Source organism: Eschrichtius robustus, chromosome 3, assembly GCF_028021215.1.
Source record: "Eschrichtius robustus isolate mEscRob2 chromosome 3, mEscRob2.pri, whole genome shotgun sequence".
NCBI lineage: Eukaryota > Metazoa > Chordata > Mammalia > Artiodactyla > Eschrichtiidae > Eschrichtius > Eschrichtius robustus.
This window is the reverse complement of record NC_090826.1, coordinates 57990928-58009812: the sequence shown is the minus strand read 5'-3', so window position 1 is coordinate 58009812 and position 18885 is coordinate 57990928. Positions and strand designations below refer to the sequence as shown.

The window sequence follows — 18885 nt, the reverse complement described above, 5'->3', positions numbered from 1 at the left end:
AACAACTGGTATGTGAACTTAATCACTGCAATGAATTTGCAAATCTTCTGAAATATACAGGGACTCCATCTGAACTTTATGCAATAAATTTCTATATAGCTGATTACCTTTCATGAAGAAACACTGAAGTTTCAATGGCAGTGTTGTATTTCTGAATTTGGGAAAATGATTAGTCTCAAGAATTCTCTAAAAGAAATTCACTTCTATATTTCCCAACTAATCTTTCCTACCTTATCAAGCACTTTGACTATTACTCCTTTTGAATTAAGCTTTTTAAGACTTTCATGCATTGGTGTTAAACACTTTGGATAATTCCTTAATAGCTCTGTAAGTATAAACACCAAAAAAAGGTTTTTTTTCATTAGCAGTTTTAAGGCCTAAATTCATTGCAGTAAAACAAGTTTTGTTTAGAGTAGAAATTAACACTATCAAGAATAGCAGTAAGATGATCCTATTTCCTTAAGAAACAAAATCCAAATACCCTTGAAAAATGCTACACAGGGAGTCTGTTTTTAAGAGAAATGGATAGATTTGATAGTGAATAAACAAGATTATGTATTTTTTTTGGAAATACTAAAATACTTAAAACTAATACAGAAGAGCAAATCCATTAAATTTTCTTCTCTTTATGAGACAACAATATGGCCTAGGTGAAAAGACAGGTCTTGCACTATGCTGTGGCTTTCTTTCCCTTGAAAAGGAAGTTCCTTATGTGTTTACAAACTCTGAAATAAAAGACAAATTGTTCATTCCCAAAGGTCTGTACACCACATTCCTTATAAAACCCAAAGGATCGCCTATTTCTTCCTCTTATTCTTTCTCTCTCATTGCCTTTGTAAAACTGCCACTGCCCTGTAATTTCCTTCCTTTAAGTGTGACTAGGAGAGCCTCCTTTTGGAAGGTTGATTAATAATTTTAAGGGATAATAAACAATGAGAAATATTACCAAAAAGTATTAAGAAAGGGAGCATATGCTATTACTTCTGTATACATTAAGTATGTTTTTGATGTTACTACAATTTTAATAAGCATTAAACACATACTTCCTATTATGGACTAAGATGATCAGATCAAGTATGAAAAATTAGTGTTTTGTATTCACATCTAAAGCAAACTGTATTTAAGAATTAAATATTTTTCTGGAAAAACAAGGTCAGGGTCATTCTATGTAGGAAACAACAACGAAAAAGCACAGAAGCATAATACCTACATTTTTCTCTGGAGACTTATTTCTTCAGTAACCTGTTTTCCCCTCAGATTTATCAAATAAACGCATACTGTCACTTTGCACTTACTGTTATTTTATCAGTTAGTGTCAATCCTCAGGTCTATTTAACCAAAAGTGCAAGAGCACGGCATTTGAATTATTTTACCACATGCTTTGTATTGGCAGCATAAAGAATGAATCTCAAAAAAAAAAAAAAAAAAAAGAATGAATCTCCTGAGAGTTCACATAAAAGTAAAAGCACTCTATAATATAAACCAAGCATTTCTTCTTATCTAATTTTTAAAATGACCAGTCTCTAAAATCATTCTAAAAATTTTTTTTTGTTCTAGATTTTCTGTATGGGATGAAGGTTCCTCCACTCCTCCAAATTCACTATAAATAAAACCATCTACAAGTAATGGAAGACTATAAAAGATGAATTTTTAAGATACCAGGTCACTAAAAAAGTGCACTGAAAACAAAATTCAGGTTTTTTTCTCCCTGAAACTGAACTATCCATGTGTTCCTACAGAATATGAGAGTTCCATTCTCCAAATGATGTAATTTTTAAGGAAACTAAAACATACACTTGAAACTACTAGGAAGTGATTAGTGGCTCAAAATATTGCTTTTCTTCTCTTACATGAATGCAACCATCTTTAATTTCTAAAACAAATAAAATGTTAAAATGCTTTTATTTACATATTAAGTTTTCAGTGTGGTAGGCAGTTAAAATGTCTGAGAAAGATTTTTTTAAATTTAAATTTCACCGTATTTTCATACACTAAGATATTTTCCTTCAACAATATCTTGCTTTAAAATATGACTACAGAACTTAAAGCTCAAACCATTGTGAGCAGCACCACGAGGCAAGAGACCATAACACCTATTACAACACACCGCTGCTTATCTAATGGGCATGGGATCCAATGAAGACTATTTGACAAAATATATGTAAATCCAGCTGCACAGAACCCCTTCCCCTCTTACATATGAAGGAAAGAAACACTTAAGAACCTCATCAAGGCTAAAAACCTTTCAGCCCAGTGAAATGAATCCAGTCACATTTAAGTGAAATACAAAGAACTATGTTTTCTCCAACTCATAATTTCTTGAAATACAATTCTTTAACCACAAAGAGCAAAAGAAATTGAAATAAATCCTAAGATCTAAATTTAGTTTTAAATCAGAATATTGAATTTTTAAAAATCATATTGGCAGCAATCGATCCTGCTACAGTAAAATCTCTTCCTCTTTTAATAGCAAATACTCCAAGACAAAAATATAAAGTCAGTTTCCATAAAGGGGAAGGAGCACCCTAAGAGCCACTCCAGACAACTGTTTAAGCTTTAGGTCCCTCCACTCAACAGGTACATGAAAAGGCCTCCAAATTAATATTCTTTTCCATAACCTATGTTTCTGTATTCCAAGGTTTAAAAAGGAGAAATTATGGTATTGATAAAAGTGTACTCACCATTGACTTCATTTAGCAAATAATGAAGACAAAAATTGGGGTTGGATGATAAATAAAATTACCTACTTCCTGAATCTGTTTTTACGTGCCTCTGAGACTATAAAAATGGTAATTCTCACATGAAAAAAATGGCTTTATCAACATTTAGAGTGGCTCTACTCAAAGAAGACAAAAAAGTCCAAATATATCACCTCTTGAACTCCAGCGAGTGAAGGATAGCGAAATTCTTCAGAGGATAAGGGTAAAAAACGTGTTAAAAAAAAAAATCAAATGTTTAAAGGTTTAAATCAGAGGGAAAAATTTAAATCTCCAGTAGTATATCCTAAATTCAAATTAATCAACAGAGGTTGTTTGCCCACCGATCTGAGGCCCCAAAATGTAAAACAATCGCCACCGAAGAAAGGGGGCTTTGGCAACTCGTTTACTAGAAAAAGAGCAAACGGGGGAAAAAAAAAATCTTCCCTAAGGGGGAAAAAACTGGTAGGGAAAGAAGACAAGAATAGACAGCCTAGATTTGCAAGGGGGGTAAATGCCTGGAAAGTGATGGGGGGTAAGAAAGGGAGAAAGCAACTCTTCTGAAACGTAAAGAGAGAAAAAGAGGTTCTCCGGTGGGGGGGAAGGGGGAATGTTTGAAGAAATGGGGAGACTCCCCCAACCTAGAGGAAAGGATTGCGAAAGACCAGGTTTATTTCTCCACGCTCATCTGGTCACCATCAAGAAAATTACAGAGTTAATCAAAGGCCGTTTTCCCCAACACAGGCAGAATGTCAGTAGCAAACCGACGGGGGTGACGCGGAAGGGCGCAACAGCATCTCGACTGGGGAAGGAAGAAACTTCGCAAGAAGAGGAAGCAGCAGCTCCTCTCCTGGCCCCTAGCACCGGCCGGCGAAGTTGCGCCACAGGCGCCCCAGCCCCGCGGGCGCCCCCTCCCCCCTCGCCCCTCTCCGTACGCACGGCTACGCAGCCCTCGACCCTTCAAAGTGCCCCCGAAGTCCAACTACGCCTCCGCTTCCTCCTACCCCCGGACCCATCCCAACTAAGTTCCACGGAAAGCTCCCGCCCAGAGCGCGGCCTGTTCCGGACAACAGGTGGGCAGTGGCGCCAGCAGGGCTGGGCCTCCCCTAGCCAGGCCCACTCCACTCCTCCCCGGCCCGGACCTGGGGGCGCCCGGCTCCGGGACGGGGAGGGGGCGCTCACTCCCTTACCTCCGCCATATTTGCCGTACTGACGGGTCACATCTCCGCGGCGGCCGCAGCTGGGTCACGGCCAGAACCCGGATGTAAGACTCGGCAACGGGACTCCAGCCGTCTCCGCCACCGTCTCTGCCGCTCCCGCCGCCGCTGCCTCAGCGGGAACGCGCAGGAGCCGCCCGAGCGCGCCCACCACACCCCACTCCGCCCCCTCGCGGCGCCCGGGCTGAGCTGGACTGGAGGGAAAAGGCTGGAGCGCGCGCGCGGCCCCGAGGCACCCCTCCCCCGGAGGAGCGCGGAGGAGGCGGAGCCAAGGTGGGTGTGGGGGAAGGCGGGCATCTTAGTGCCGGGCGCCTGCCCTAGCGGATCCGCGACTCCAGCCCGGGAGAGGGCTGTAGGGACCAAAGAGGTCGAGGAAACTAGCCAAACTAGCCGCGTCCTGCATTCATATCGAAGGGGAAAAGATACGATACATTTCACATGTAGGCCTTTTTTGAAGTGCATTTGTTAGAAAACGGATGTTGCTGTGATGCAACAGCTGCAACTAGTGCGCTTTGAAAGCGGTTATCCCTTGACAAATACTTCTCTTGGTTCTTTCCCTACAGGAATTGTAAAATCCCATGTGCCAAAATCTTAGAGGTCACAGCAGAGATTAAGAAAAGGGATTGTGCTAGGTAGACTGCCATCCTCATATTATCATTTGCTTTTCCTCACACACCTTCTGTAATGCCAGTAGCAACATAACTGTGCAACGGCTGAATTCTGCACAACTAGACAAAAATTTTAAATGTGAAATATTGAAAAGCTGCTCTTTAATAGATATAAATAATCTCCGACTCGACTGCATAGATGGAGAACTTGCTTATGTGCAACGCCTGAAATGCCTGCAATTTAAAAGTTTATTTTAATGTATTGGCCTAGAACTGCCAAGTGGCTTTGGTGACAATTCTGATGACTGCCAGAGCCAATGATTGCAAAATAACACACGTTTCACCTCCATTACTAAGGCAGATACTGGGTAATGCAAACGTGATATTAAAACGTGCACTAACACATTTTACCAAACCAGAAGTTAGAAAGTCTTATTTCATAAAGACCCGTTTTCCCCCAAATGTTCAAGGGTTCTTCTTACTGCAATTTCAAAAATGACTACCAAAATCAACAAGTTATATATGAAACTCATTCATTCCCTCCAAATAATGTGATGCCAGCACTACAATATATTGCATAAATGTGCACGTATACAATTTTTCTTTAAACTGATACTTAACTTACAAGGAATATGGGGAAGGCTGTTTTAAGTTATTTGTATTCCCTTAAAATTCTAGACTCTATTAAGTAGCTTCTTATTTCCAAAGATTCAACATTAACTTGAAATTCTTATGTCCAATAATAATTTGTGCATGAATATTTTGTGCATTTATAGGTATATGAAGTAGCTGCTAAGTAAGGACATTACCTGGTAATATGACAGGAAAAGAGTCCACAGACAGTCTGTAAACCAATTAAACATAAACATCTGATGCACATTTTCTACTGAAAGAAAAGCAAGGGAAAGAAGAGAAAGGAAAACTTTAAGGTTCCCAAATCTACAAACAATTTTTACCATTAACTGTACTGTACAGTATTTTCATTTTAGTTTTTTAGAATACTTATATAAAAGTGTTTTTCAGGATTCCTTTAGGGAATAAATATTTTAGCATAGGTATACAGTTTCTAAGAGTTACCCTGTTGAATTACCTTAGTCCTTTGGACTCGAAATAGAAATGACTTTTGTATAAGCCAGTTCATATTCAAACACTTTTCACTTTGAGATGCTTGATGGAAACAGCTGTGAAGGCAAAGAACAATGTATGTGCCTAGACCTGAGGTGGGTAAAGATAAGAAAAATAAGGGGCCTAGAGGTAGAACTCAGGCTTTATAAAACCACCGGCTGAAGGAGAATTATCCATTTAAATACTAAAGCTAATATATGAAATTTAGCTGGTTATCAAAAGGAAAATTAAAAAGTATTGTCAAAATGCAAGGTACAGGAATAACTTGCTTAAGCCTGTTTAATCTTTGATTCTTCAGTTAATTCATCAACAAGAATCCCAATTGTGATAAAGAGCTGGGGATCACGGTCCCTTAAGCTACTGAATAAATTCTGAAATTGTCAGGAATATCGAGGCCTGGGACGTATTTGAATAGATATCCATCTTACTGATAAATGACTTTTAGGTTTATTGATATTGTTATCAATTTTACTATTTTTATGTGGCATTATTGTTTAGGGGAAAGATTCCCTCTACATTTTTCTCCTTCCTTTTTTTGTAAATGTGGGTTACATGATTTTTTTTTTAGGTTTAGATATTCTAAAGGTAAAAAGAAACAGCTCCAATATTGTAAGTCATTGGTAACATTATTATTGAATTCAGTATAGTTTTACTCCCCATTTTATTCTAGTGCTATACTTTAAAAATTTTAAGGAGCCATCTTAAGGAAAGCAAATTCTCAAAACACTTGCTTACCTCTTCAGTATCAAATATGTAAAAATTAACTATTCATTAGCCATAGAATCTTAATGTTGGATGGGATCTTAGAGGTCCTTAGTCAATTTCTACACTGTCTAGGTAGGAATCCCTCATTCTGTTTCCCCACTACCAGGCTTTTCTGCCTAAGCTTAAACACCTCCAATGACTCACTGTCTCATGAAAAGGCTGCTCTTTTCAAAAAAACCTCTAATGTTTGGAACATTCTTCTTTTTAACAAACCAGAATCTACCTCCTTGTTATTTCCACCCATTACCCTGAGTTCTTCAGCACTTTGGATTAATTCAACAGATGTCTTCTTTGTATTCAAATACAAACACTCAATATTTATACTTGGGTTAACAAAAATTAAATCTTTAAAGCCTATTGATACCAGAGGAGCTGAAAACGGGACATTACAGAGTTGAAAGCATGAGAAAATTCACCGTTGCCTATGAGCTGTTTAAAATTATTACGGTTTATAATCTTTATTTTGTGATATCCAAAATGGTAGCTGTTAGAATTGTGTAGTAAAACGTTTACAGTTAAGCTAAAAGGTGTGGTTAATTCCAATTATATGTGAGGTTTGTGGCTAATGTCCCAAAACAAAAAAATCACTATACAAAGCCTGAATAAATGCCTCTTTAGCTCCCATTCCCCACCTAAAGGCTTCCTTATTTTCAGGCAAATTAACATTAACTTTTACCACATAAGCTACTCAAAACTGCTGTTATATTGGGAAATTATTTTTAAGCAATTTACTGCATACTACATTAAAAAGTTTTAAACAATTTTATAGAGTCTGCAATACACAAACATACATACACACACACACACGAACCCCTCGAAGTTATTTTGCTATTAACAAAAGCATTTTAAGGTCTCAATTTTTCTTCAGCCAGTACCCCAAACTAACCAATAAGTAAACCTGGCAATTTACACATACCTAAGAAATATAACCTTTTATTCAGGACCAATACCTGATTCAAATATAATTATGTATACAATATAAACATGTTATGCACTTCAAAAAGGTACCGCTCAAAATGCACCAAGAAAACAATTCAGACTCTGGGGCTGTTTGAATGAAATAGATTAAAACAGCACATTCAAAACCCTAAAACCAAATTATGTATCTAACAATTTTCAGAGTCCATGAGTCCCTTTTGAGATTGTGTTAACTATTTCCTTAAATTTTTATTTAAAAGTGACAGCCTACACATGATGTGCAGGTGAAAATTTATGGATAACTATACTAATTTGGTTGAAGATAGCTAAATGTCAAAAAACTTCACCTATTTTTAAAATGTACATTTTAGATAAACTGAGTTTTACCTTTACTCTAGCAGGCAAAATACAGGTTACAAAGCAGTAATGCATTACATTTGGAAGCCCCACATCTATGACAATCAGCATCATCTTTTTGTTAGTTTGATTTTTATTATTAACGCCACCCCAAAACACCTATATAGCCTTTTGGTTCTTCAAAGAACAGTTCTGGTTCTTCTTTTCATAATTTTTACATAAAGAGTTTTATCCAGTGGCTCCATTTTATCAGATTATCACAAACTGATATTTTGATAGTTTTTATATTGTTGACATGTTATTTTTATCTCACCCAAACTCTGGAAATTATTGGCCCATCAGCAGTTCTCAAACACTGGAAGAGTAATATAACATTTATATTACTTGAGGGAGTTTGGACTTTCCCTCCCTTAATCTCCAAGTGTGCCCCTGCCTACCAGCATCACATCCGTCTTGTCTGCATTGAACCTCAACCAGTTGGTTCTTAACCACGTCCGAAACTCAGCCAGGCACTGGGAGAATCGAGCCACCACACCATCTGGATCAAAGGAAAGAGAGCCTCAGTAGTAACGAAGACTAGAGACGATGATACTACAAGCTCACCATTCGCCGTCTCTAATTTTTAAAAAGACGGCCAGGAATTAGGACAGGAATCCCATGACAGTTTTAGAAAAACATTAATGAGTCTTGAGTCATGCAATTTGTAACTGATGATAAAGGAATAAAAGCGATCCAATAAATAGGTCGCCTCATTCCACCCATGATTGAAGAAAGGTTCACTCAAGTCCGGGTCATCTCGTCTAAGCGGCCTCAGTAGACAGGCCAATCTTGGAACTGCATAAGCTTTTCTGCAAAATTAAGAGTTTTAGCGTTGGAAGAAGCTTTAGGTATAACTGGGACCCAGAGAGAGGTAGTGACTCGCCCAAGGTCACACAGCAAACGAGGACTAGAGATGGTCTCCAGGCCAGAGATCTTTCCAGCAAAAGCTGAAAGAACAAGGCCATTCAAAGGCTGGGGAGGCATCTGCCCCCAGGGATCCTCCCAAGGGCTGGGAAGACCTCATTCCCTCACAACAATACCCTCTTCGAGCCTCTCTTCCCTCCCTCACTCCCTCCGCAAAGGGCCGGTTTGCCCAGGACCCTGCTCACCACAGGGGGCTGCAGTGGGAGCAGGAGCCTTCCCGGGATGAGACAGAACCCGGAGATACTGCGGGAAAGAGGCGGAGCCACAGCGGGGCGGTCAGCTTGACCCCACCCCGACCGCGTTCCGGGGCCGACTGGAGAAAGGTGGAAGCGGACAAGGCGAAGCGAACTCACTCCGCACCGGACTCCCAGCGGGCCGCGGACGCCGGGGAAGACTGGCGCCGCCGCCGCCGCCACCGCCAAAGCAGAAGACCTGTCTGGGAAGGGGGTGGATGGCGATGGGGAGCTGCGCATGCGCCTTGGGTGGCCGGCGCCACTCCGGGAGGGGAAGTGCGCCCGGCGCGCTCTCTCAGCCCCTCCCCGGAAGTTAAGGGTCTTCCGGGCGGTACTCTGCAGTGGGGGAGGGGGAGGAGAGAAAGGGGACCGAGGACACTTCGGGAGCCCCTCCACCCAAACAGGGCTAGGAGAGGAGAGATGGTTTATGGAGGCTGCACTTACAGCCGCTGCCGCTGCTGCCGCCGCCACCTCCGCTGCTGCCGCCACCGCCTGAAGAAGCCCCATCCATCCGCCTGCAGCCCGGGAGACTTAGAGCCTGGGAGGGGCCTAGGGCCCGGGCCGCCCGCCTCCTTCTTTTAGTCGTTGTCCGGGGCTTCCTCTTGCTCCACCAACCCTCTGCCCTCCCCTCCGCCTCCGCCCTCCTCCTCGGCCTCCAGCCGCCAGCCAACCGCGCGGCCGCTTGTTGAGCCAAGGCTCCACCGTCTCCATGACGTCCGGCAAACATTCCCGTGCCTTAGCCGGAGCCGCTGATGCCGGGGGTTGGGGTACAGGGGCTCCAGAAGAAGCCAGGGAAGGGGGTGGTCGACTACTCCCCACCCAGTCGCCACCATGCCCATCTCTCCGGTAAACAGCCGCAAGCAGCCGAACGTCGGGGTGTAAGTTCCGGCGCTAAAGCCTTAGTCCATTCCCCTGGGTCCCGGAGGGAGCCCTTTTAGATCTTAGCTCTTACTGCATCTGTGTTCAGTCGGCAACCCTCGAACCTCCGAGGCGGCAGTGTCTCCTTCGTTGGCCTAGGACAGCCTTTTCCAAACCTCTACTGCTGTGCTTGGTCTCCGAGAAAAGACTTAGTTTGTTGAGAACCACCCTTCCTCCTAGCACTCCTGTTTTTTTCTGTTGTTGTTTTTTTTTTTTTTTCCGGTCTGCAGTCTCCAGCTTGTTGCCTCCAAGCTGTGCCCAGATGTTCAATCCTCTCAGCTTCTGTGAGCCACCAGACCGAACATTACTATGCTCTGTAGTTGAGGTTTTTTTCTGCCTTCTCCTCATACCATCCTGCCTTAAAACTCATTCCAGCTTCCAACTTTCTCTGTTGTTCTGCAGCAGTTGGACTAGGGGCTGGAGAAAAGCATACAGCTCTACAGATGTCTCGCTTACAACTTCAAATGGTCCCTTAGTCCAGCAATTACACTGAAGTTTCCTAATTCATTCACTCTCCCACACTTCCAGACCACTTTTGTTCTCTCTTTTCAAACCTTCAGCATCTCTTCTATCCAGTCTCTTCCAGATCAGCTAATCTTTCTTTAGCAGAACTTGTTGAAAAGGTTTTGGGAGAGAACCTTCTGCTCTTCCCTGCATATGGTACTCAGGTTTTTGTCCAATCCTATCACTTCACAAAAAATAGCTTTTGTGAAGGTAAGCAATAACTGTCCAGCCAAATACAGTGGCCATTTCTCAGTTTGTTTCTTAACTGACCCATCAGCAGCTTTGATCTAGTTTACCACTTCTTGAGTGTTGAATCGCTTCATTTGGTTTCTGGGACACCACTCCTCCCTAATTCTCCCCTTGGTTTATGCCTACTCCTTTTCAAAATACTTTGCTGGCATCTCTTTATCTCTCCCGTATCTAAATATTGGAGTGTTGATGGGATCAGTAAACCTCTTCACTATTGTTTTTTGCCTTTAAAAGTCACCTATTTACTGATGGTTTACAAGTTTAACTCTCCAGCCAACACCTCTCCCAAGAAAACAGACTTAAAATCAAGCAGCTGTGCTTAAAAGTTAATAGGCATCTCAAAATTTGTATCTAAAACTGAACTTATTTCGCCCTCTAATCAACTCTGCAGTCTACCATTTCAGTAAATGGCAATTTCCACTCTTCCAGTTACTCAGTAAAAAAACTTTGGGTTACCCTTGACTTCTCAATACCCCACTCCATCAGCAGATTCTACCTTTTCTACCTGCAAAGTAAGTCCAGACTACCACTCCAATGTAAGTCACTGTTACATTGCAGTAAACACCTAAATGATCTTGCCCTCACCCTCAACATAGTAATTACTGTGGCTCTTCTCAAAAGCCTCCAATTTCTCCCATTTCACTCAGAGTAAAAGCTCACATCCTCACAGGGCCCCACAGGATCTCACTTTGGATTCTTCCCCTTGGCTAATTACACTCCATATTGTTCCACAACAATATCAAGCATATTTTCCCACTTCAAGGCCTGGGCATTTGCTGTTCTTTGGAATACTGTACCCGCTAGTAATCTCATGACACTCATTTTCTTCACGTGTCACCTTATCAAAGAGTCCTTCTCTAACTACCCTACGTAAAATAATACGACTCTTCCCAGTACTTCCTGTTCCTCAACTTGCTTTATTCTTCTCCATAAAATTTATTTCTGTTTGATATATACTTGTTTGTTAATCTGTCTTCATCCAAGCTATGATGTACTCCGTAATGGCAGAGATTTTTGTTTTGTTCACTGCTACTGCTTAGAATGAAGAAGACAATATTTGCTGGCAGCAAAGAAATGAGTGAATATGTATTTGAGTAACATTGGTTATTGCTCATCTCGTCTGGTTTTTGTTTTTACTTGTATGTATGGAAATCTCAAACTAAAATTAAGTTGGTTTCGTGTGAATTTTTAAAAAATCATAAAACTCTCAGAGTACCGGAGAGAGTGTTAGAAAAATTCCTTTGGGGATTTCTTGAATAATGACACATTCATGGGAGATTACCTATTAAGGAAAGAGTGGGGTGGGAGATAGAAATTAATATAACCTTAACTTTTTGAGGTAGCCATATTATCTAATTAAAACAAAATTTCATACACACTGAAGTTTACAACCATTGGTTTGACCTAATATTTCTCATCTTTCTCAGTTTAAGACTTAATCCTGATCTTGGAAAGGATATCATGGAACCTGTATATATCAATTTTTCACTTTCTCACTCCAATTTTTCCTATATTGGGTCTTTCCTATTGGCTTAGCAATACAGATCTTCCTCAACTTACAATGAGGTTATGTCCCAATAAACCCATCATAGGTTGAAAATATCATTAAGTAGAAAATGCACTTATTACACCTAGCTTACCAAACATCATACTTAGCATAGCCTACCTTAAACATGCTCAGAACACTTACATCAGCCTACAGTTCGACAAAATCATCTAACATGAAGTCTGTTTTATAATAAAGTGTTGAATAGTTCATGTAATTTATTGAATTCTGTACTGAAAGTTAAAAGCAATGATTGTTTGGGTACAGAATGGTTGTAAATGCATTGGTTGTTTACCCTCATGATTGCACGGCTGACTGGGAGCTATGGCTCACTGCCAGCATCACGAGAGTATCATTTTACAGCATATCGTTAGTCCAGGAAAAGATAAAAATTCAAAGTACAGTTTCTACCGAATGCATATCACATTCATACCCCTGTAAAGTCAAAAAATCATAATTTGGGGTGTTGGCTGTGTTGGACAATCTTCCATTGTGGTAAAAACCACTAGTGTTTTCTTCACTGCTTTTATCTCACTTCTTTGCCCAGTTTCTCTGTTCTTCCTTACGTGTTCATTCATTTCCTTTTGATTTGGGGGGTGGGGGGAGTTTTCATCTGTTCTTGCATGTTACTTTTTCCATTAGGATGCTTAGCATATTAATCATAATTATTTTAAATTCCCAGTCTTGATAATTCCAAAATCTCTGCCATATCTGATTCTGGCTCTAATCCTTGCTTTGTTTCTTCAGACTGTTTTTTGCCCTTTGGTATACCATGTATTTTGTTGAAAGCTGAACATGTTGCATCAGGTAATATGAACTGAGGTAAGTAAGCCCTTAGTGTGAGGATTTATGTTTATCTGTCTAGGAATTAGGCTGTTTGCTGTAGCTATAGGTTTTCAAGACTTCAGTTTCCACTAGTGTCCTGCTTTTTGTCTCCTCTGGTTTTTTAGGTTTCCCTAGAGACTCCTTCTTAGAGTCTCTGAGCCTTATAGTTCTTCCCATTGTAATTCCCTGTTATACAGGAGCCCCGTTGATGTGGTGGTAAGATATGCGAGGGAGGGGGGGAAGGGGGAGGGGAGTGTGCCATAATCCTATGATTAGGTCTTAATCTTTTAGTGGGCCTTTGTCCCTGGGCTGTGACCTTCGTAAGTATTTCTCAGAATTTTTCTCTTTAGGTGGAACAAGAAGGTTAGATGGACTTCGAGTAGGTTATTTCCCTCCCCCCACATTGGTTAGGCTCTGGTAAAATGGTTTTCCTTGAGGGCAGGCCTTTGTTAAGGATAACTGAACATTCCAGGTATATTTCAAAATGGTTACTTCCTGTCCCCCTGCTGGAACTATCAGGGAGTTTTTCTCTGATTTTCATCCTGAGAGCCTGGTGGAGTGCGTAAAGGTAAAACTCGATACAAGTGTGTGTGTGTGGGGCCTCCCTAAGGCTGGGCCCCCAGGAATTTTTTCTCTTTTGAATTAGTCTACACTCAGTTTCCAGCAATTAGGCAATTACCCTTTAGGTTTTCCTACCACTTGTTGGCTCTAGTGGCAGTTTCTGCTCCCAGTAAGTTGTGATTCTGTTATTCCTGCATCTCAATCTTTCAGTATGAGGGTTTGCCTGTAACCTCAATTCTCTGATGGACCTAAGAAGACCCATTGATTTTCAGTTTGCTCAGCCTTTTTCTTGTGAGTACAGGATTGATGTCTTTCATGGCCTTTACATGTCAGACCAGAAACCAGAAGTATCTGTGTTTACTCTTTAACCCTTGCAGTCTGTTGTCTCCATTTCTATACGAAAACTACTCAAAGGTCAATAATGAGTAACCTAAAGGTTTCAAAAGTCACCAAATTCAATGGGCTTTCTTTTTACCTCTCTGCAGCATTTGACAATATCAATCTTCCCCTCCTTAACCCTGAACTAACCCTGAACTGGTTCACTTACTACTGGCGAAGATGCCTTTTTTCTGGTTTTACTTTCTTTCTACCTCCAGTTTCTCTCCTTGGCCCTATTACCTTCTCTTTGTATCTTTAGGTTTTTATTTTGGGACTCAGTTCATTTATTATCATCTCCATGAAAGATTCTCAAATCTGTATCTCCAGTTCTCACTTTTGTTCCCTGAAATTCACTTTCCTTTTGATTTTCAACTGCTACCAAACAGTTCCACCAAGATATCACTCATAATATCTAAACTTGAACGTGTCTACAATTTAACTTCTTATTGTGCTTTGGAAATAATGACTAATTTAATCATCACCTTAACTCTATGAGGCAGATACTATTATTAACCTTAATTTACATATGAGGAAAGAAACAGATTAAGAAACTTGCTCAAGAACACATAGTCTGTGAGTTATTGGATGAGTTTGGGCATTTAAATTGACCTCTTTGAGTTTTAAGTTTCTCACTTGTAAAACATGGCAATTAAATATCTCATAAGTTATTGTAAGAATTGAATTAGGGTGGTGATCATTTTGTAATGTATGGAAATATTGAATCACAATATTGTGCATCTGGAACTATAGGTCAATTATACTTCCATTTTTAAAAAATGAAATAAATAAATAAAAGAATTAAATTACAAATATAGTGGAAGTACTTTGAAGTTTAGATTTTAAGTGGCATTGTCATTATCAATTACTAAGTCCTGTTAGTTCTGTATCTGTGTTTTAAGGGTACTTCGGGTATGTTTTAATCAGGTATGGTAAGAAACATATACACAGAAATAACTATCATGAAGGAAGAAGTTTTTTGTTTTTGTTTTTAAATACTCATAGATCCCTAGAATCAGGAGACATGGCATGCCGTAACACATGGGGCCACATGAGGAAGCACCAGGGCTGGGCAGGAGGTAAAACTAGCAAGGGGAAAACATGGGCAAGAAGCTTTATTGTGGTTCCCATGGGGAAAAGTGGACAAAGTGGAATAAGCAGGTGTAGGAATAGCTTGTTTGAATAATTTCAAAAGGCTCTGGGCATAGGGACTATCCCTCGTTGTCTGGTTCCTGTCCCTACAGTGATTAGGGCAAGTGGATAGTGACCCAGAGAGTGAGATCTCTTTGAGAGCCTGATGAAGGAGATGGTTGAGGGTTTGAGGGTACGGACTCTGGTTTGGTTGGTTTGCGTATAAAAGGTTTGCTTGTAGGCAAGTCCCTTACTATGTATAAGAATTGATTAGCCCTGGGAGGGGCAGTCCCTCCAGGGTTAGCAAGTTCCTAGATGTCAAAACATCAAAATACAGAAAATAAAAAGATATGCTTAATACATGCTGTATTTAGCATTTGTTTTATTTCTACATTTGCCACCCCAGGTTAAGCCTTGATTACTTCTCATCTGGCCTATTTCCATAGCATCTTAACTAATGGTCTTCTTGCTTCTAGTGTGTTCTAAATATAGCTAAATTTTTCTGAAGCATAGTTTTGAGCAGTTAACTCTTATGCTCAGAATCCTTCAAAGGCACTCTCATGCTTGTGTAGTAAATTTCAGAGAATTAGCCTGGCCATTTTATTTTTTCAAAGCTTAACTTTATTTTCCTTCATGCATCTAATTGAATCATTTAAGATACCCTGTATATACCACATGCTTTCCTACTGTCATCGTTCACAATGATCTTTGCTCAGGGTGCATTTCCTGTCCTGTCCTCATCCCTCCTCACCTGCATGTGCATCAGACACAAGCACACATATACATTCGCGCCCCATGTACTTCTTTTGAATTTGACCTACATTCAAGCCTAACTCAAATACCATCTTCATGATTTCTCTGCTCACTCCTCTTACCCAAGGTAATCTTTACCACAACTTTCATTTCATCTTACGTGTAAGTCTTGAGGCAAATACAATTTTGTACTTGCATTGTAATCATATATATGTTTTATCTCTTATTAGACTGTCAGCTCCTTAGGGCCCATATCTGATTCATATTGTATCTCTGCCAGCATGTAGCCTTATGTACAGTAAGTGTTTTATAAATAACAGTTGGATAAATGAAAGTGATTGGGTTTAGATCGAAATTTTTACCTTCATCTCATTAAACTAAGAAGTGGCTAATACAGACACTTTTTCTTAAGCCACTCCTTCTTTCCTCTTGTGGTTATTTTTTTCATAGTGAGATTTATGTATGTGTAGCATGCTTTTAATGTCATTAGTCTCTTTTTTCATAGAAGTGATCATCAGGTGTTCATGGTGTTCATTCTACAGGTACCAACTGAATGCCTTATATTTTCCAGCTACTGCCCTAGGTACTGAAGACATAGGAGTGAACAAAACAGATTAGGTCCCTGCTTCAGAAAACTCAGGAATGTACAGCTACATAACCTCTTGTATCGTGACTGTTTTTCAGGCAAAACTTTCAAAGTGAATATCTCCTGAAAGTCATCCTATTTATTGCCCACTAATTTGGCTCTATTGAAAGCATCTGTTTTTTAACATAGCTAGATGTGCACCGTAAATTTCTAACATAATTGGCTACAGGTACTTAGTTCAATTTTTTTTAAAAAGTAGTCTGTACTTTCTGGATCTAATTTCCCACTCTATCAGGCAGAGTACTAAGAGTTGGGGCTATCATGGTAGACATGATAAACATGGTTCCTTCCCATGAAACTTATAGTCTGAAGATTTGGGAGAGTTTATTGATGATTCTCATAAGATCACAGTAACTACCTAATTAGTAAATGCAACATCATTTGCTAATTCATTTCTATTTGGTCCCTATAGGGAATAAAAGAGATAGAGCTGGTTTATGAGTAAATGTGATATGATTTCATTATGCATCTATTTAGTTTGAGATGTCTAGTAGACATTTAGCTGGAGCTACCCAGAAGGCTGGTAAACATTTGAGTATGAAGGTTGAGAGAATGTTTTGAATTGGATATAATGATTTGGGAATTCATTCAACAATTTTTTATTAAGCAGCTACTGTGTATTGGGTAATATGGTAGGCATTAGGGATACAGCAGGGAACAAAATAACACAAAGTCCCTAGTCTCGTGTAACTTAGATTCTCAGCGTTGGAGGGTTGGGTGGGGAACATCTAATTCATAAGATACATAAGTAACAGATATGTTAGTAAGAAGTACTGAGGAGAAAAATAAAGCAAGGGGATATGAAGTATTTGAGGGGTATTTGTCCTTGACAAGGACAAGGTCAAATGTATGACCATGGGAATATGTAGCTGATATAGTAAAGAGGAAGAATAGAATGGACGGACTGTATTTTGTAGGGATAGTAGGGCAAAGCTCAAGGGAGAAAGAAAATAAGAGTTGAAGGTAATGGTAAAAGAGTGATTCAGTTGATGAATTGTGGATACTGGACTAAATAGTGAAAGAAGAGAAACCTAAAAGGTACTGATTAATTGGTAGAAAATGGAAGGGTCAGGTAATTAGAGGTCCCAAGGAGGGTGAAGAATAGGAGACAGTTATGTTACAGAAACCAATTTGAGAACTCAAGTTTAAGAAGAAGGGGGAATGGTCAACTGTTGTCAGATGCTACAAAGATAAGTACTGGAAAGAGTCCTTTGGATCTGACAATTTGAAGGACAAGACTAGGTGATTTTAATGAAAGTAGTCTCTGCAGTAGGAGAGGAGAGGGTGGAGTTAGATTGTAGTGAATTATGGAGCATAAGAGGAGTAAGGACGTAGATAGGATTATTGACTAATATTTTAAAAAGTGAAGGAGAGATACAGTAATAGATAGTGGAAGACTAGTAATAGATAGTTAAAGGAAGGATTTTTAAGTTGAAGAGATGACTGGAGTACAATTATATGCTGAAGGGAAAAAGATTGGAAACAAGATATAGGAGACCAAGAATTATTGATGGAAGAGTCCCTGAGATGGGAATTCCCTGTCAGTCCAGTGGTTAGGGCTTGGTGCTTTCACTGCTGAGGGCCTGGGTTCGATCCTTGGTTGGGGAGCTAAGAGCCCACAAGCTACACGGCATGACCAAAAAAATTTTTTTAAAAAGGAAAAGAGTCCCTGAGAAAAGTAGTAACAGACAGGTTTCAGAGCACAGGTAGAAAGGTTAGCCTTAGATAAGAAGAGCAACTTTTGAACTGAAAGAGGAGGAAAGAAATAAGGATGGATTAGATGAGTTTGTGGGATATGAAAGAATATAATGAAGGTAGAGAAATTTAAGGAATTCTTACCTCGTTGATTAATTTGGTTTTCTTGGAAATGTTGGAGTTAAAGTCATTTAGAGACTGAAGGAGGGAGGATAGGGTATGATACTTTAAAAGAATGTAAATTTGAAATAGTATGAATGGAATTCATTTAGTCATTTATTTAAAAAATACGAATAGTGCCCACAATATACTGGGTACTGTCCTGTGTGCTAGCGATACAGCAATGAGCAAGACAAAGTTCTTGCCCTAAAGATGCTTACATTCTAGTAGAGGAGTAGACAACAAACAAAGTGTCAAGTAGTACTAAATGCCATGAAGAAAAATAAAATATGAAAAGTAGATTGTTGTCATTTTAAAGTATTTTATTCTTGTCTGATCTTTTATGAGTAGGAAAGTAAAAGTATTGTTTAAAACGTTTTCTTTGGAAACACAATGCCTTTTTATAAATGCAAGGGGTGATCATTCTTGTTTTATAGAAGTTTGCAGTACAATCAGAGTGCTAGAATGAAAGAATGATTAGGTTTTTGTCTTAAGGAATTTAGAGAATTGATCCAAAAGTGAAATCATATTTTTTCTCCTGGATACAAATATTTTGATTATAATTTCTCTTATTAAAAATTATTATGTAATCTTTCAGGCAGGAACATGATATTCTTTCCCAGGTTTTATTACTCATTCTT

General features: G+C 39.6%; 2 protein-coding genes across 9 annotated transcripts in view; one reads left to right on the top strand and one right to left on the bottom strand.

The window, feature by feature from the left end:
• Positions 1-9455, bottom strand: part of MIER1 (MIER1 transcriptional regulator) — a 55272-nt gene extending 45817 nt beyond the window's left edge. Inside the window, exons 1-3 of one of the 8 annotated variants that reach the window (XM_068540075.1) lie at positions 9327-9455; positions 8124-8224; positions 5331-5404 (exon numbers count right to left, since the gene is read on the bottom strand). In XM_068540075.1, coding sequence (XP_068396176.1) covers positions 5331-5404; positions 8124-8224; positions 9327-9393 — 242 coding nt within the window. In that variant the 5' untranslated portion in view covers positions 9394-9455. Of the gene's footprint in view, positions 1-3886; positions 4056-5330; positions 5408-8123; positions 8225-8834; positions 8963-9002; positions 9109-9326 lie in introns of those variants that run through there. The other 7 variants (XM_068540069.1, XM_068540068.1, XM_068540070.1 and 4 more) reach the window with 7 other exon arrangements.
• Positions 9456-9591: 136 nt separating this feature from the next.
• Positions 9592-18885, top strand: part of DNAI4 (dynein axonemal intermediate chain 4) — a 123861-nt gene continuing 114567 nt past the window's right edge. Inside the window, 2 exon segments of the mRNA XM_068538005.1 lie at positions 9592-9646; positions 9649-9760. Coding sequence (XP_068394106.1) covers positions 9592-9646; positions 9649-9760 — 167 coding nt within the window.